The sequence below is a fragment of the Meriones unguiculatus genome, chromosome 7, assembly GCF_030254825.1.
Source record: "Meriones unguiculatus strain TT.TT164.6M chromosome 7, Bangor_MerUng_6.1, whole genome shotgun sequence".
Classification (NCBI taxonomy): Eukaryota; Metazoa; Chordata; class Mammalia; order Rodentia; family Muridae; genus Meriones; species Meriones unguiculatus.
The window spans coordinates 33,827,646-33,847,633 of NC_083355.1; the positions used below are offsets into that span (position 1 = coordinate 33,827,646).

The window sequence follows — 19,988 nt, forward strand, 5'->3', positions numbered from 1 at the left end:
GGTCCCCACTGGCCTGGGACTCGCCTCTCCAGTGCTGGGATTAAAGACATGAACTCTCATGCCTGAAAAATAATGGATTTTTTAAAATGTGTTTATTTAGTAGCTTAATCAAGAGATTAATCTACAGGGTCTCTGTAAATCCCTTGCTGGCCTGAAACTTGCTATGCAGACCAGGCTGTCCTTGTACTCACAAAGACTTAACTGCCTTTTCCTCCCAAGTCTGGAATTACAGGTATGTGTCAGCACACCTGGCCTTTGCTTTTGCTCTTCCTTTGACTCTGATTTTGTATCTGTATGTTTGCATATGTGCAGGTGTGTTTGGGTGTGGAAGCCAAAGGACAGCTTCAGGTGCCATTTTCAACATTCTTCAAGCATTATCTTTCTTTTTGAGATAAGATTTCTCCCTGGGTGGGGTGTGGTGTAGTGCATGCTTTTAATCTCAGCACTGAGGGAGGCAGAGGCAGGCAGATCTCTGTGAGTTATAGGATGGGGCTGTGTAGAAAGACTTTGTCTCAAAAAAAAAAAATCTCACTGGCCTACAGTTGCCAAGTAAGCGAGGCTGACTAGAGTTCACCTCAAAGCTCCACCTGTCTCTGCCTCCTCAGTGCTGCCACTGCAGATAGACTCTACCACATTTGGCTTTTCTTTTTCTTTAGCTTGCTTTCTTTTCTTCTTCTTCTTCTTTGTTATTTTTATTATATGTGTCTTAAGGATCGAACTTAGGTCATCATGCGTGGCAAGCACTTTACCACTGAGCTGTCTTTCTTCCCAGCACTTTTTGTTAGCTTGTTTTTTGAGACATGGTCAATGTTGCTCTAAAACTTACTATATAGACAAGACTAGCGCTTTGAACTTGGACAATAAAGGTGATATCTCTGGATATCTCTGGGAGAGGATGAGCCATGTGTTAATGATTATAGGAGGCTAGCTGAAGGATTTGTAGGTTTGCCTACAGTGAACAGAAAAATTAGGCCATACTTTTAAGGTCTCTATGTCTTCATACACTAGGGGATTTAGATAGAATAAAGATTAATCTGATAAAGTGTTGGATATGGAATTTGGGCAGAGAGCATTTCACTATTGAAATGAATTCAGAAGAAATAGGATCAAAGTAAATAAAAGATAGATCTCACAAACATAATGTTGAAAAGCTGGGCACACTGCCACATTCCTGTAATTCCAGCATTCAGTAGGGCAGAGGCCGGCAGATCATCGTGGGTTCGAGGCCAGCCTGGTCTGCAAAGGGAGTCCAGGACAGCCAAGGCTACACAGAGAAACCCTGTCTCAAAATAAAACAAAAAACAATATTGAACAAAAGCAACTAAAAGCATCAAGTACATACTGTGTGATTCCATTCATATAAAGATGGGCCATATTGAGATGGGCCAATAGGTAATGGCGCCTACCACTAAGATGGGCAACTTGAATTTCATTATTGGAACCCATATTGTGGAAAGAGAAAATTGATTCTTGCAAGTTGTCTTGTAACCTCCATATTGCAGGCTGTGGCATGCTCACACAAACAAATAAATGTTAAAACTTGTTTTGTTTTTTTTTCCCCAAGACTGGGTTTCTCTGTGCAGCCCTGGCTGTCCACAAACTCAGAAATCTGCTTGCTTCTGCCTATCGGGTGCTGGGATTAAAGGTGTATGCCACCACCACCTGGCAAAAATGTGTCTTTAAAAGACCTCTCTTTGGAGTTAGAAGTTAGGATATAGTGACCCTGCTGTGGGAAGTGGATAGTATTAGAAGGTGGTGAGGCTTCTCTGGTGATGGTAATTATTGATCTGTTTGAGTACATTGTTACACCATGTACTTACAGCTTACGTTGTTTTTTCTGTACATTTGTTATGCATTATTATAAAATCAGGGAACATTTGTAATAGGGGAGCTTAATGTTGGAGGTATTGTTTAATTACCCATTATGAGTTCCTTGTATAATGGATAGTGTGTATGTTCTTTATGCATTTAGGCAATGGTTGATCACTTTTTGCATATGTGTATATATGCAAAAAGTTTGCCATGACATTGCATGTGGAAATCAGAAGATTCCTTCTACCTTTATATGGATTGTGGGTATTGAACTCAGGTCATCAGGCTTGTGAGGCAAGCACTTTTTCTGTTGAGCCTTCCTGCTGACCCTTAACAGCTGTTTTGATCCCTGGGACCCACGTGGTGGAAGGAGAAAACTGGAAAATACTTGGAAGAGCACAAACTTGATACAGATGTTCCTTGACTTATGATGGGGTACATCCTGATTACATTAATCCATAACTGCAAACATCATAAGTCACTAACATACTGCACAAAGCTACAAGGGGTACTATGAAGTATCTGTTTTTTTACCTTATTTATCCTCATGATTTACATGGCTGACTGGGAGCAGAGGCTTCTTATGCTACTAGCATTGGGAGGAACTGTTGTGCTGAATGTTGGGAAAAGATGAAAATAGGACACTGGAGCTTCAGCCTCAACTGAATGCAAAGTCTATTATTTTTACACCATTAGAAAGTTCTAAGTTGGGGACCATCTGAAATAGTGATTAGCCTTGAAGACTGTGTTCATGTGACAAACTGTGGACATGGAACTTTCACCTTATATCTCTTTTAATTATGATCTACTCTGACAATATATAATGATTGTTTTTCAGAAGAGTAAATTCCAAAGAAAAAAGTAAATTCCAGATACTATTGTAAAGATTCAATTTAAACAGTTGAATTGAGAGAAGGAAGGTTGAGAAGTAAAGTTCTAGCAGGTCTTTAAAGGAAGAACAATAGCTGTGTGTGGAGGCACAGTTCTGTGGTCTCAGCACGTGGAAGGTGAGGCAAGAGAATTGTAAGGCCACGTCAGACTACATCCCAAATTCCAGGCTAGCCTGAGCTATGTAGAGAAATACTCTGTCTGCAGACAACAAGGTGGTGGTGGGGTGGGAACAACGGTTGATGAGGCCTTATTCACCCCGAAGAGTGAGGCAGGGTTTGCTGAACATGGTGAAAGAGAAAGTACAGTGAATGTAGGGACTTGATTTATTGTGGAGCTAAACTGTCTCCTGATTTGCCTTTTAGTTGATCCAGAATACCAGAAGGAGGCAGAACAGAGACATCGAGAATTGGCAGCAAAAGCTGGAGGATTTAATGACTTTGCAACTTTAGCTGTCATTTTTGAACAGTGCAAATCAAGGTAAGTGAGTTAGGCCTTTGTACTGGAAAATGTCGCTTTGCTGTGCAGCTCTATTACATACTTATTTTGTCTGACCTTAGACATTAAGGTTCAGTACTGGTTCTTCTCTCTCCTCAAATCTTTTTTGAAAATGATTTTTTCAGAATTTCGTTTTTGTGTAGATACTTAGATTAAATGATGGTTAGATATTTGTTAATTCATATTTATAAAAAGAAACCTATTTACAATTTTTTAATTTAATCAGAGTACCTGATAATAAGTTTGTGTCAGATTTTATTTTTTTAAAAAGATTTATTTTGGGCATATGAGTGTTTTGCCAGCTTGTATGTATGTGTCCCACCAGCATGTGTGGTGCCCACGGAATCAAAAGAAAGCATTGGCTCCCCTGGTACTGGAGTTACTAATGATTGTGAGGCTCCACGTGGATGCTGGGAACTGAACCCAGGTTCTCTGAAGAACAACAAATACTCTTAAGTGTTAAGTGATGAGTTATCACTAGCCCCCGATGTTCATTTTTTTGTCAAATTTTCTAAAATGCTTTTTTAGTACTTGTCCAGATCTTGTTTTGCTTACTGGTTTTCTTTTTTGTTGTTGTTTGGTTGGCTGGCTGGTTGATTGGTTAATTGGTTGCTTTTTTGAGATGGTCTCTCCAGCAGCAGATTTGCTGTATAGTAGAAGATGACCTTGAATTCTGCCTTTATCTCCCAGGTGTTGAGGTTACAAGCACTCTAATGCTGAGTCTCCACACGTGACTTTTTTCCATTGTTTTTCTTTCGTGTATAGAAGGTGTTCAGGACAGCAGTGTTTTTGTGTTGTAGTGGAGCTCCAGCTTCATGGTGCCAAAAGCACTGGATCCACTGGCGGTGCTTGTTGTCTGCATTTCGAGTGGAGGCTCAGCTTCGGGAGCTGATCCGGAAACTTAAGCAGGTGATTGCTGAAGTTTTGTTTGTTTTCGTGGCTAGCATTTTAGGTCTGCCTGTGTTGCACTGAATTCTCAGTGAAGCACTTTTACATTTGCACCACTCTTTGTGGTCTGCCACGTTCCCTCTGCATGCTACACTTTGTCATCATCTCTCTGATGTGAATCCTCATAGCAGTAAAGAGATGTCACATGTCAGCAGGTTAAGGGCGCAAGCCACCGAATCTAATGACCCAAGTCTGATCTCAGGAACTCACCTGTTGGAGGGAAAGAACCAACTCTCCAGAGTTTCCCTCTGACTTCCACACATAGGCTTTGCCATGAGCTGTTCACCTGCCCAGTCACCAAGTAAATGTAAGATATATTTAAAAACACTTAACAAAAAGTGTACAGTTGGCTGAGTTTTGATATCTGCATATATCTGTTAAATCATTACTACAATCAGGACAATAGGGCTGGGCTGGGCTGGTGAATACCTTTAATCTCAGCACCCTTGAGGCAGAGCTGAGGCTATATAAGCAGTTTGCAGGCTACCCGGAGTTCAATGAGGAGACCCTGTCCTCAAAGAAAAGAAAGAAAAAAGGATAATATTGCACAGTGCTCAGATCACATACTGCTTTTGCAGAGGATGAATTCAGTTCCCAATCAGGTGATTCAAAACTTCCTGTAATTCCAACTTCCAGGAATTTGATGCCTCTGGCCTCCCTCCAGTACTCACCTGAATAGGCTCATACACATTTACATAACTTAAAATAATGTCACCAGGCGTGGTGGCACAAGCCATAAGTCGCAGCACTCAGGAGGCAGAGGCAGGTGGATCTTGGTGGGTTCGAGGCCAGCCTGGTCTACAAAGTGAGTCCAGGACAGCCAGGGCTCTTGTTACACAGAGAAATCCTTTCTTGAAAAACAAACAAAAACTTTACCTAACTTAAAATAAGTATTTTAAAATGATAATACACACTTTCCAAAGTTTCATGCTCTTCTATGTGCTTTTCTTTTTTTTTTTTTTTTTTTTTTGAGTGGGTGGTGTCAGGGTCTGACTACGTAGCACTGGCTGGCCTGGAACTCAGTATATACCTCAGGACCATTCCTAACTCAGAGATCTGCCTGCCTCTGGCTCCCACATGCTGGGGTTAAAGGTAAGCCCCTTCTAGGTACACTATGTAAAACCAGTATTTAGAAGGTATTTATAGCACCAAGCAGTGGTATCTTTCTGTAAGGTTATTTATTTGGGCAGATACTTATTTTCTGCAGATCTCGTGTTGTTTTTGAACCATTTCTCTTGAACTTACTCTTTTCTGCATATCCTGCTACCTTGATCTTTTCACTCTTGGCTCTGTTTCCTTAGTGAGTTCTCTGGGTTCCATTTGAATTTTTTTTTTCTTTTTTCTTATGCCATAATATAACTTTCTCAAAACTAGAGTGGAGCTTTTATTGGTATTTCCTGTCTCTTGAGTCATTGTCCTTTGTTGCTTGATACACATCATTCTGTAAATTATTTTATATATTCTATGTGTCTTTTAACTATTTTGGGTACAGTACTAAAATCTAATAGTTCTTATATTATCCATAAGTTTTTAGAAACAAGAACTTTGAAAATAGATGAGATCAAATTTTCGTGTGAGCGTTATCACTAAATGTACTCTTTCTATAGCAAAGTGACTTTCCAAGAGAGACTTTTGAAGGCCCTAAACATGAAGTACTACGAAGATGTCTTTGTGCGGGGTACTTCAAAAATGTTGCTCGAAGGTAAGCATAACACCCTTGAGAGAGTACATAGACACTACTGCATCTAACTACAGAGCTAAACTATTTAAAGAGTGAAGATATGCTATACATTCTATGATGATGATTTTAAGAAATCTTTTCATAATGTCATCTGTATAGGGAACTACTGTGGTTCAAATTGGGGTACTGGGGACCAGGTAGGATAGGAAGAGAGTACATGATAGGCAGATATATCAGCATTTGAAGCTATGTTATTTTTTTGTTTGTTTGTTTGGTTGGTTTTTGGTAGCCTCAGGTACAGTGTAAGAGCCAAACAAGACAGAATGGCATCCCTGGGGAAGGTTAGCTTGGGTATGGAGTGTTAGGGCTCAGTTAAGATGGGGAGAGGTAAGAGTATCATAAGGAAAATAGCAACATTGGTAATGGGGAATTTATTTAACTGAAGAATAGATTACATGAATAAATACTGTAAGGATAATGATGAAGGGAGTTGGAAATACTCAAGGTTGGTAGGCAAGCATGGGGCTTATGCCTGGTATTCTTGCTCTGTCATCTGAGAGACACTGGGAACAGTAACACCACTATGAAAGTCAAAAGAGGCTGAGCAAGTGTTCCAGCATGAAGGACATAGAAAGTAAAGGTGGTTCTGATTCTAAACTGGGTCTTTTTGCTTTAAAAGATATTATTAGGACATTGCTGATACTTCAGTGGGGTCTCAGGATTTGACGTTAATTTTCTGGTTTGGTGGTTGTATAATAGCTAGGAAGGAGCATGGCCAGTATTTTGTAATAATGGGTGGGATTATCAGGTTGGCAACTTATTTTCAGTTGTCAATGCTTCTAGTAAAAATGGTTTCTGTTGTTTTGTTTTGTCCTTTACTTTAGAATTTCCTGTAAACTTATTTTAGAATGGGATTCAGGTTCAGAAAGTAGACCCTTGTCTTAAAAAATAAAGTGGACAGCTATTGAGGAAGATACTCTACACTGGCCTCTGTCCTCCCTATTTGCATGCACACACATAAAAAATAACTGAAGAAATGTGAGGTGGGCTTAAGTTACTTAAGCATAAAAAGAAAATTACAGGGTTGGTAAAATGGCTCATTGGTAAAGGTGTTGGCCCTGAAAACCTCATGATTTCAGTCTGAATACTAGAACTGAAGTAAAGATAGACTTGACTCCAGAGCTGTCCTCTGGCCTCCACATATGCAGGGCATGCATGCACCCTCACCATTATCTATATATAAATGTATAAAGTGTAAACCCACCGGTTGGTTAAATCTCTTATGTAATAACAGCTTTTTTTTTTTAATAGTAATGAAAAGATGGGGCTCAGTGGGACACACCTTTAATCTCAGAACTCAGGGAGTCACAGGCAGGTGGATCACTGTGAGTTCAAGGCTAGCCTGGTCTACAAAGCAAGTCCAGGACAGCCAGGACTACACAGAGAAACCCTGTCTTGAAAATGAAAAAACAAAAGAATAGTAATGAAAAGAGATGTTTTTATTCTATATTCATTAGGAGAAGTAGAATTTGAGATGGCAAGTGTTTATATGGCTCCTTTAAGCCAGCTCTTGTGACATTATTGTTATTTACAGTGATTCCTCTTCCCCAGGTAAACTTTTGTTTATTTTAGTATTAAAAAAGGAATCAATTTTACTCTTTTGATCTTTATCATTTGTTTTTTTGTTGTTGTTTATAGATCTGTTGGCAGAACTTTTTGCACAATGGATGGGCGGGGAAGTCCAGTTCATATTCACCCTTCTTCAGCAGTAAGTACTTTTGTTGGTTTGTCTGGTTTTTTTTTTTTTTTTTTTTTTTTGATAGGGTCTCTCTGTGTTGCTCACGCTATACTCAAGTGTCTCTTACCTCTCATTCCCAAGTGGTGAGATTAAAGACTTAAACCACCTTGCCTTGTAACAAATGCCTTTGTGGGTTTGATTTTGTTTTGTTTTCCCTTGCAGTCATGAGACCTTACACATGACACATGCGAGGCAGGCACTTTACATCCTAAGCCCTGAAAAGTACTTTTTTTTTTTTTTTTTTTTTCAAAAAAGAAGTTACATTTTGAGGAAGTGCAGTGAGGCATACAAATGTAGAGGCCAGAGAATAACTTGCAAGAGTCAGTTTTCTCCTTCATGTGGGTCCTGGGACTGAACTCTGGACAATTGAGCCATCTTGACAGCCTTAATAGATCTTATTTTGAATAAAAGGTAGGCATTTAAGAGAATATAGTACTAACATACTAGTGTCTTCTAGTTTTCACTTTGAAATACCTACCTATTTAAATATGTAGAGCTTAAGGATATTGGCAGGCATATAAAAAATCCTGTTTTATGGAAAAAAAAGTAGGAATTCAGAGGGTTTTGGATTATTTTCTTGTTATTGGAGATAGGGTCTTTCTGTGTAGCCTTTGGCTATCATTATTTTCTTGCTCTAATGTAGAATGGGGCTAATTATTAATAGTTATCATCCATATTTTTTATATAGCTTCATGAACAGGAAACCAAACTTGAATGGATTATTTTTCATGAAGTATTAGTTACCACCAAAGTCTATGCAAGAATTGTGTGCCCAATCCGTTATGAATGGGTGAGAGACTTACTACCCAAGTTGCATGAACTCAATGCACATGATCTGAGCAGTGTGGCTAGACGTGAGATGAGAGAAGATGCAAGAAAAACATGGACAAATAAGGAAAATGTGAAACAGCTAAAAGGTGAGTAAATCGTTGTTCTACTTGTTCATACTCTGTGCAGCCTGGCTGTCCTGGAACTCATTCTCTAGACTAGACTGGCCTTGAACTCAGAGATTTGCCTACCTGTCTTCGAAGTGCTGGGACAAAAGAAGTGAGCCACCACTGCCCAGCTCACTGTTTTGTTTTGTTTTGTTTTGTTTTTTCCAGGTTTTACTTATTCTCTTTTGTTTTACCAAATTTTGTAACTTATTATCTTAGAAATTGCATTTTTCCAGCAGGTTTTCTGAACTGTTAGGACTATAGATGGAAGATATAAACAGGGTAATGAACACAACATAAAACAAAATTAGCTCACATACACTAAAAGCTTGTCAATAAAACTTCTTGAGGCAGAATGATGAATCATATTATATTTATTTAACATCCCAGGAAAAAAGGGGGTGGAAAACGTTGCCCAAGATGTCACAGAAGGGTTTGTTGTTGAGACAATTTCACCATGTCATTCTGTCTGACTAGACAGTTGCTGTGTAGACCCAGTGGCCCTGAGCTCAGAGGTGTACCTACTGCTGACTCTCAAGCATTGGTACTACCATGCCTGGCCCATCAAAAGGTTTTCAAAAATGGTAACTACTAGGTGTTTTAGTACAGTGTTATAACACTGCCTTGTATGCTTGAATTAGGTCTAGTTTTTCTGACTGGTTAGCCTTCATGGACCTTTTTGTTACTGTTGTTAAATTACATTTTTTTATGTGTGTGTGTTGTGTATAAGTTTGGGCAGGAGACAATTTGTGAGAGTTAGCTTTCTTCTTTTACATGGGTCCTGGTGATCAAATTCAGGTTGTCAGGTTGTCAGGTTGTCAGCAAGTGCCTTTACCTGCTGGCTCCTGTATTTTTTGTATTGTGTTGAAGTATACATTGTACCGCTGAGCTCATCATCCCTACTACCTGTGTGTTCTTTCAACTAGACTTTGACTAGACAACATTTAATTTCCCTGTTGCTCTTTTGTTCTTTAAAAAAAAAAATTTGTATGTATGTGATGTGTGTGTTCATGTGTAAGCACATGCATGTGCAGGTGAGAGGACAACCTCAGTTATTGGTACTTGCTAAGACAGGATCTCTGCTGTTGTGAGTTCCAGGCTAGCTGGCTCTGGGGCACCTGGGTATTTTTCTGTCTCCACCTCTGATCTTACAAGTGCATGCTACTGAGCCATCTCCTCAGCCCTTTTTTCTTAATGTTGAAAATAAGGTGTATGAGCCGGGCGCGGTGGTGCACGCCTGTAATCCTAGCACTGAGAGTGGTAGAGGCAGGTGAATTGCTTTGAGTTCGAGGCCAGCCTGGTCTACAAAGTGAGTCTAGGATGGCCAAGGCTACATAGACAACCCTGTCTCAAAAAAACCAACAACAACAACAAAAAAAAAAAAACAAAAAGAAAAGCAAATAAAGTATATTTTTGTACTATTTTCAGATGGAATAGCAAAAGAAGTTCTAAAGAAAATGCAAAGAAGAAATGATGACAAATCCATATCAGATGCACGGGCTCGTTTCCTTGAGAGAAAGCAGCAAAGAATCCAGGACCACAGTGACACACTGAAGGAAACAGGCTAAGCAGTGGATTATTCAATTCAGGAAGTAGGAAAGCAGCCAGGAAATGTGCTTCTGTTTTGCCAGTTATTTCAGACAGTACTATCAAGAGGAAGTGGTCAGCAGCTGTTCCTAGCCTGCCTTTGAGCTAAAAGCAAATCAGAATTTATAAGTTGCATCTCATCAAACTAACAACAGTTTAAAATAAAAGATTGGGTTGTATAGTTTTAGGCAATGGGACATAAAACCAATGAAAGATGATACAAAAATTTCCTCACTTCTGTTTTGCTGGCCTTAACTGGTATCAAACGCTGTCACTGAGATATTTTCAAAGACACTGAATTGTGTTTAATCAGCGTGTATTCCATTTGCATTGAAGCATTAAAGATTATTTTCCTTAAATCTCTTCAAGGCCTTCTTATTGCTGTTAGAATAGTGTTGTATCAGGTATGTGACCATTTCCTTCGAAGGCTGAACTTACATAAGAGGATTTTACTCAGCAATACTTAGATGTCTAACTGTTTAATTGCTCCAGAGCTCTATAGATATTTAAAGACTCAATTAGTAAATAAAATTGCCTATGGCAGGACTTTTTCTTAAATTAATCCTAATCCTTAAATTGATTTTTTAGGATTATACAAATTCCTTTTTATATAAAAGTATATTGTTTAAAACAGTAGCTATAGCCATTAACCAAAGGACAGATGTGTGTGTATATATATATATACACATGTGTATACACATATATGTGGATATGTATATATGTATATACACACACACACACACTCACAAAGTTCTTTTTAACTGTTCCTACATACTTGTGTCTGCCAATGTATGTGGGTATGACAGTGCTTTCAAGCAGCCCCTCCTACTCTTTTGACTGCAGCTGATTGGGTAGGACCATTTAAACAGCTATTATGTTAATCCTGAGATGGGATTTTGAAAGCAGCCAACACTTCACTAATGTTTTAAGTTGGAACTTTGAGGCTAATATTACACTCAGGCCATACTCAGCACTTGCCTACTCTTGTTTACTGCCTTGTATTGTAATTATGTGTTTATATGTCTGTCTTCCTCATTAGATTATACGCTCCTTGGGGGCAGGGTCTTTGTCTTTTTTTCACCTTTGTATCTTTCATGGCACCTAGCATCATGCTTTGCACATAGTAGTCACTCAGTGTTTGTTAAATAAAGCTGTTAGTATCATTAAAACTCAATAAACAGTATGTGGATTTTTGTTTTTGGTTTTTGTTTTTCTTTCTTTCTATGTAGCCCTATGTAGCTTGGCATTATTACATAGACCAGCTGGCCTTGGTCACGGAGTTATCCTCCTCTTTCTCTCTGCCTCTCAAGTTGATTTATATATACTTGTGCCACTATTCTTGACAGGGCTTTCTATCTTAAGTCTATTTTATTTTATTAGGTAATTCTATCCTTTGGTATTGAAAAAGTTTTAAGTTCAGTAGTTAGATACTTGGAGCCTTTCTGGAAAATTGGTGATAGCCCAAATCTTCTTGCTTTTCCTTGAAGGTTAGTAGTGATTATTTCTTTGAATGTTTATACCATTGGGAATCTGTTTTTTAAGGTCCTTTAGTTCTTCTGGTATTTCTTTTCAGGTGTATGTTATCAGTACATTTCCTTGGAAATAGGATTGTGAATAGATTCTTGGAATGAAAGCTCTTTTATAATTTTTTTAGACGTATTTTTATCTTATGTGTATGGGTGTCAATTTGTCTGCGTCTATGTCTATGTACCATATGTGTGGCTGGTGCCCCTGGATGCCAGGAGAGATCATTGGAGCCCCTAGAACTGGAGTTAGAGTTCCAGCCATGTAGGTGGTTTGAATTATCCAGGGTCCCTCTGGAAGAGCAGCCAGTGCTTTTTTTTTTTTTTTCCTTTTCCTCAAGACAGGGTTTCTCTTGTATAGCCTTGGCTGTCCTAGACTAGCTAAGTAGACCAGGCTGGTCTCGAACTCACAGAGATCTACCTGCCTCTCCCTGAGCACTCAGATTACAGGGGTGCACCACCATTCCCAGCTGCAGCCAGTGCTTTTATCTGTGGAGTTCCTAAAAGCTCCTTTAAGTCAAAAAATATTAACCACATTCTACATCTGTAGTCCATATTCAGATTTCATCAGTTGTTCCAATAACCTCTTTTACTTTTTTTTAGATTGAAAGTAGACTGGAGAAATTTGCAGAAAAGAGGGTGGGTTTCTAAGGAAGGAATATGCCTTATACTCTTTTAATGTTGTTTATTTGTTTCAAGACAGGGTTTCTCTGTGCAGCCTTGGCTATCTTGGAACTCATTGTGTAGATCAGCTGGACTCGAACTCAGAGATGCAACTGTCTCTGGCCTGTGTGTGTGTGTGTGTGTGCGTATGTGTGTGTTGGGATTAAAGGTGTATGCCACTACCTCCCTCCCAGCTATTAATCTTTTAGATTTTTTTTTCCAGTTTGAGATTCTGAGATTCAGCCAACAATTGTGTTATATTTAGTCTGTTCTTCCTCTACCTGTCCTCAGATTTCAATCTGGAAAAAACAAAAGCTGTAGTCTTCAACTTTACAGCATTATTTAAGAAAACAAAAAAGCTGAGTGGTCATTTTATATGGTATTGGTTTGGCTTTCTCTCCTTTCCTCAGACTATGTATGTACATGCACACCAGCCCATTAGTAGGCCAGGGGTTAACATCAGGTGTTAACTACTATTACTTTTTACCGTATTGTTTTGAGACAAGGTCTCTCACTGAACCTAGAGATCTTACCAGCTGGCTAGAATGGCTGTCCCCAGGAATCAGTATTTTACAGGTGTGCTGAGGATCTGAACTCAGATCTTCAAGCTTGCACAACAGTCTACCCAGTCTACTTGAATGTTACATAAGCTACCATAATCTCTAAGTTATCACAGCTGAAAGTATGTGTGTTTGCCTTTATTAGTGATTCTAATCTTTATTATAAGGTTTTTAAGCAAAATTTCTTCAACCTACTTTTACAATTCCAAAATATTTTGGGGCTGGAAAGATGGCTTATTACGTAAAGGCACTTGCCAAAGAAGTCTTGTGGAGCCCGAGTTTGATTTCCTGAACCATGTAACTGAAAGAGACAACCAACAGCAAAAAGTTGTTTCTGACCTCCATATACATGCCATGGTACACAAGCCCACACAAACACATCATACGGTAATAAATATATACAGTAATATTTCCAATTTAAAAATAATTTGAAGAAAAGCTACTTTAGGATTAAAATGTTGCAAACCCCACGGATCCATATAAATTGGTGATTCTTGAGTCAGCTTATGGATGTAATTTTTGTTTTGAAACATTGTCTTGTACAGCCTAGACTGGCCTGAAATGATTCTGCTTCCATTTTCTAAATGCTGGGATTACAGACATTTGCAAGCAAACCTGATTTTATGAGGTGCTGGGATTGAACCCAGGGCCTTAAAAGTGTGATCATTTTACCAACTGAGTTATATCTTCTTGCTCCAGGTACTTTTTAAGTTATTTTATATATTTATCTATTGGTATTATAAGGAAAAGCATTTCTTGAAGAATTTTCAGTAAGTGTAGGAGTTCTAGGAACATGTACCAACACAGAATTAGAGAGCTCAAGGGACACAAACATTTGCACTCACACACACAAATCTTTGCACTCAAAGGATGTCTTGGCTAAGAGTATTTGCTGTTCTTCTAGAGGACCAGAATTAAGTTCTTAGCATCCATTGTTCTCTCGGTTCTGCATTCACATGCACTCGAGCAGATACACATTTCTATGTATGTGGTAACACCTGCCTTTAATACCAGCACTGGGGAGGCAGAAGTAGGCCAACCAATGTTTGAGGATGGCTGGTTTCCCTACCACACTCAAACCAAAAACCTTGGGGTATTTGAGAAGGGTGACTAACTGGTTTACTTGGTGCATAGAGCATATATGCAGGAAAGTAATGATCTGAAAAGACTGAAGTCACAGATCATGGAAACTTGTGGATTGGAAACTGTGGAACATAGGGATTTGTTAGATGGGAATGACATTACAGCTTTGAGATGTGGTTAAGGATAAAATCCTCTGTTTCCATTAAGACGACTATTAAGGGAATGCTTGATCTAGATAAGTCATGAAGGTGAACAGAGGCGTTAGAGGGGCTTACTCTTGAAAGAATGGGAATTTGCCTTCAAATTACTAAACAAAGGAACAAAAAAATGTCATGGTAGAAAAAGTACACAGTCATTTCATTAAAAAATCGAATCTTATCAATATGTAAATGCTATTTGTTTTGCAAGAAAAGTTCTGAGATTTCCAGTTTTTTTTAACAGAACCAGTGAGATAATACCAGGAATATGCAAACATGTCTTCATTTTATTTTGTGTGCTTGTGTTCATGTGTGGGCATATGTATGCTACAGAGTGCAGATTGTGATCAGAAAGACTACTAGTAGGATTTGGTTCTCTCCTTCCAGTATGTGGTTACCAGAAATGGGACTCAGGACATCAGGCTTGGGAGCAGGCACCAATGTTGTTTAAAAGATGGAAAATCCCAACCATTCTATTTTACCAATAAAGACTCAGGAGCCAGATGCTGGGGTGAAAATCTGCTGGATCAGAGAGGCAGAGAAAGCACCAGCCTACCTTCCTTCTCAGCTCCTCTGCAAGGAAAAAACCCAAAAGGCTCCTTAGCTCAGCTGACAGCCCAGGAGCAAAAGGTCAAAAAACAAAAACAAACAAACCAACCAACCAACCCAAGGCCAAAGGCTTGCTAGCTCAAAACCCAAAAAGCCAGGGAGCTGAGGAGCTGAAGCCTAAGCCTAAGCTAAAGCCAGAGCTTGAGCTAATAGCCCGTTCTTCTCCATGCTGTTTTAAATAACCCTCAACTCTGAGTCCCACCTACTCTCATACCTGTCAGCTGTCTCGCTCTGCTCTCGAACCAGGGTTAACTTAAATCCCATCTACAGGAAGCTCTTGGATTAAAGGTGTGTGCTAGGACTGGGTGAACCATACCATACTCACTGGTTTATAACTAAAGATTAAATTTGTGTGATAGGGCTCAACCACACCAAAGAATGCTTTACAGTTCACAATTCTAGGGTTCACAATGGGATCAAATACCCGGCAACATACCAGTATCCACTAAGCCATCTCACTGACCCCACCAAATCTAAACTGCAATCTTCAGTCAACGATTTTCAAAATAATCCTTATTCTTTGTCCACTGCTCCTTTAAACTTAAAATATGAATAGAAAATTTCCCTTAATTTTGTTAATGATTGCTCAAAATGTGTTGAGCTAAAACCCACCTGTGTTCCCTAATATTACTTGAATTTCACTTAAAATACATGAAATGGGATTGCTTAATCCAAATTCTACCTTAGCATCAGATTGGTGTTTGTTTACAGGAAATACATGTATACTTTGGTTTTTGTGGTACTGAGGATTGAACTGTGAGTCCTGTGCATACTACACAAACACTCTCCATCAGCAGACATTCCCAGCCCCTGGAAATGCACTGATTGTTTTGTTAATCCAGGTGTGGTTATTGGCATGCTAGCCTAGTCTTTAAGGGTAAAATAATCAATGAATATAATGGTTGGAAAAGGTAAATGAGTTTTAAGCTGGTTTAGGAAGAAATAGGATTTAACCAAAACAAAAACGTTAGAGAAAAGGTACCAGAGTTAAACAATGGGAAAGATTTTTAGTGCACTGAGAGGGGTTTAAAAGGAGTTTTACAGTTTTCAGCCTGCATCTTGGGTAAACACTCAGTCAAATAATAGTTTGTCACTCATTTTCTTGGAGTCTCACAAGACTCAAGTTCATTACGTAGCTGAGTGTGACCTGAAACTCCTGATCCTGCCTTTATTTCCCAAATTCTCAAACTACAGGCATGTACTCCTACACTGTAGTGCTGAATATTGAAGCCAAGGCTTCATGTTTGCTAGCTAGGAACTCTACCAACTGAGCTACGTATTTACAGCCTGAATGCGTTTCTTACAGGGGGAAAATTAAGTCTGCTGAGATTTTCCTTTTGTAGTATGTAGTACTTACATCTGTTATTGTGTGCCTCCATTTAATTCCCTTTAAAGAAATAGAATTTTTAAGCTGTCCTTAGTAATGAGTCTCATCTTACCACATATGATCTGAAGGCTGAACTAGATGGTAATTAAAATTACAAAGACTATATATGAGCTGTTTTTGTCAGATTAATTTTTATTTAAAAGCTTCTTTATATTTGTGTAGAGAGTGAACTTAAAACAGAACCTTTTTTTATGGCTCTTGGTGTTAACAGGGCTGGCTGAGAAAAGAAAAATCTGATGTAGATCTCTGCACTGGTTACTTCTGTGTTACTGTGATAAACACCATGATCAAAGGCAACTAAAGGAAGAGAGTTTATTTTGACTTAAGGTTTCAGAGTCATATAAGTCCACTGTAGACACTATTTTTTTAAACTATTTTATTTTGGTTTCTTAAGCCTCTACCTCCCTTTCCACCCCTTATCCCTTCTAATACCTTCTAACACCCCAACACTAGATAGGAGAGAAAGCAGCTTAGTGAGGAGAGGGGGCAGAGTTCTCTTTGGTTCCTTGGGGTAATACTGATCTCAGTCATCAGGATGTCCATCAGTTCAGCAAAACCAACAAACAGCAAATGCAGCAGCAGAATGAACCAACAGCATAGCATCTCTCTTCCTTCTCGGTGTCCCTCGAAGCATCCTTTTCTCTCTCTGGGCTCTGGTATCTACCCTCTCAGAGTCCTCAGAATTAAACTATCTCCAGTTGGCAAAGGCCATGTCTCTCATGAGACAATTATCAGCGCTAGATAAACTAAAAGCAGCTCCACATCTCACACTTGGGATTCAAATGAAAACCTAATCAGGGCACAGTAGTGCACGCCTGTAATCCCAGCACTTGGGAGGCAGAGGCAGGCAGATCTCTGTGAGTTAGAGGCCAGCCTGGTCTACAAAGTGAGTCCAGGACAGCCACGGCTACACAGAGAAACCCTGCCTCCAAAAAAACCAACCAACCAACCAACCAACAAAACAAAACCTAAACAAACAAAAAAACCTCTTTGTGTAACATAACTGAGTTTTTAAAGAAACCAAAACTTCCACTACAGTCCATCATGTCAGGACAGAAGCATGCCAAGTGACAGGCATGGCAGCAGCAGAAGGCCATTACAAACATTGTAATAGCAAGCCTGAAACATAATGAACTAGAATTAGGAGAGGCTATATACTCTCAATGCCCACCCCAAGTGACATACTTCTTCCAGAAAGAATGTGTCACCTAAGCTTCCCCAAATCTCACCACCAACTAGGGACCACATATTCAAATGCATAAGCCTATAAATTATGTATTTCTCATTTAAAGTATTACAGCTTCTATCATGAATACCATGAATTTTTTAATCATTACAGGATCACGAATAGAAGTTTTATAGTTGTATTATTGGATGATATTAAATTTGATTACTTAGAATATGAGGAACCAGGAAAGCGAACAGGTATATAGTTTTTTTTCCCCCCCGAATACAGGGTTTTACTGTGTAACAGGCTGTCCTGGATTAGCTCTGTAGACCAGGCTGGCCTTGAACTCACAGAGATCCACCTGCCTTTGTCTCCCTAAGAGCTGGGATCACAGGTGTATGCCACTGCTCCTGACTCCAGACTTCCCTTCTCTTGTGCTCTTATGTTTGGTACATAAGAGATGAAGTGACAACGAAGTTTTTACTATATAAAAACTTCACTGTGATGAACATAAGACTTTTAAGATTCAGAATTGCTTTCTTATACCAATTTTCTGAATCTTAAAAAAAATGTGTGTGCATGTATGTGCAGGTGTGTGTGTTTGCTTGCAGAGATGGTGTTGGATCCCCTGGAGCTGGAGTTCCAGGTGATTGTGAACTGCCTGAGGTGGGTGCTGGGAACTGAACTCTGATCCTCTGGGAGGACTCTTAGCCGACAGCCACCACCATATAAATTTTAAAAATCATTTAACACCTGCATATTTGACTTGACTTTAGAGATGCTGAAAAATATTTAAAGGCATAAAGTAGGTTATAATTCCTTAACACTTTATTACTGATTTAACCAAAACTTTACTAAGTTTCAGTTTATTCTGCCCCGAGGTAATGAAGGTTTACTACAAGCCATATACACTGCTACTGAAAACAAACCTTTGAGTGTGACAAAACTGATTGTTGAAGAAACATGTTTGCGGGTCACACTTACTTTGACCTGGAGAGAGTAATAACTCTAGAACATGAAAAAGACAGTTCAAGACATTTAGAACTGGGGGAAGGAGCTAGGGAGATTACATAGAAAATGCTTGCTATGAAGGCATGTAAACAAGAGTTTGATCCTCAGCACCCTTATTTTTTAAAAGAGAACTTTTTTTTTTTTCTTCCAATCTGGGCATGGTGGTGTGTCTTACAATCCTAGTGCTTGGAGGCAGAAGAGTCCCTTCAGCTTCTAGGTCCCAGTGTGAGACCAAAATGAGGTGGATTGTTGCTAAGGAATATTGGAGGTTGACTTCTGGCCTCCATGTAAGAATGTGTGCATATGAACATTTAAGAAATGTGGGCAGGAACGCCAGGCAACAAATCATTCCCTTCCCTTCCCCTCACTGCCTTTGCATTCAACAGAGCCCCACTTAAGCTTTTGTGACTGGGAGGGAAAAGGATGTTACTGACATTTATTAATCATCAGGGTTAATGAGCTTCCACAATGGTCTATGATTCTATTATTATTTAAACCAATGTTCTAAGATAACTTTTGGGGGAGAGCTGTTTTAAAGCAATCTTTTTTTTTTTTTTTTTCAAGACAGGGTTTCTCTGTGTAACCTTGGCTGTCCTGGAACTTACACTCTAGACCAGACCACCATTGCCTGGTTGGGAGAGCTGTTTTAAGAACAGGGTCTTACTCTTTAATCCAGGCTGGTCTGGAACCTCCTATGTCTATGCTGGCCTAAAACTCAAGGCTGATCTTCCTCTTGACTTAACCTTCCAAGGAAGTGCTGGGATTAAAGACACAGCCCACCACACTGCCTGCAATGACCTCCTAAGAGAATAATTCAAGCTACTTCCTTCCTCTACAAGGTTCTGTTAGAAATTACAGGAGGGACCTGTTTAATGTGACCAGATTCAAGGTTGGTTCCCACAGGGTTAGCATTAGCTTTTCATTTTCACTTGGGAAATACTTGGTGCTCTTGAGGTGAACATTCACCACAGATCTTACTGCCATCCCTAACACATTATAAAAGCTTGTTTATACTACATGGTGTTCAAGAAAACCTGGACAGTGAAGGATAGATATCTTATAAACTCAGGTCCATTTCATACTTAAGTACAAAGGTTATTTTGCTTTGCAAATGTTTTTTGTCCACCCCCATCCCTGTTGAGGAACTTTGCCTGAAGTGTGCTCCAACAGAACTGAAACACAGTAGGTATTACATTGGCCAATTTCTGAGACCCAAGGAATATTCATTTTCTTAGTGGCCAGTGCTAGGATTCTTTTTTTTTTAATCTTGCATGAAAAGATAACGACCCAGTTAAATCCTTTTGGGATTCATACCAGTAGTTCTAAGGGGCTGAGATATTTCAAAGGTGCTGTTTAATTGGCAAAACCAGTTATCTGTGCAATTCCAAAGTGTCTCCTATGGTTTCATTAAAATCTGAATTATATTTGGTAAAAAAAACATTTATAGAGTTCTGCTTTCAAATTAATTTTGACTGTCTGAGGAATGTCTTTATTCTGTGTCTTTTACATTGCAGTTAGCTCAAGCTGTTTTTAAAAGATTGGGTTTCCCATCAACAAGCCTTGGCTGTCCTGGACTCACTTTGTAGACCAGGCTGGCCTCGAACTTACAGAGATCTGCCTGCCTCTGCCACCCTCAGTGC

At 39.2% G+C, this 19,988-nt stretch overlaps 1 protein-coding gene across 1 annotated transcript in view; it reads left to right on the plus strand.

Moving 5' to 3' along the window:
• Positions 1-11,341, plus strand: part of Dhx40 (DEAH-box helicase 40) — a 34,174-nt gene extending 22,833 nt beyond the window's left edge. Inside the window, exons 13-18 of the mRNA XM_021626637.2 lie at positions 3,066-3,180; positions 3,999-4,107; positions 5,754-5,848; positions 7,526-7,595; positions 8,314-8,542; positions 9,989-11,341. Coding sequence (XP_021482312.1) covers positions 3,066-3,180; positions 3,999-4,107; positions 5,754-5,848; positions 7,526-7,595; positions 8,314-8,542; positions 9,989-10,128 — 758 coding nt within the window. The 3' untranslated portion in view covers positions 10,129-11,341. The remainder of the gene's footprint in view (positions 1-3,065; positions 3,181-3,998; positions 4,108-5,753; positions 5,849-7,525; positions 7,596-8,313; positions 8,543-9,988) is intronic.
• The last annotated feature ends 8,647 nt before the right edge of the window (positions 11,342-19,988 follow it).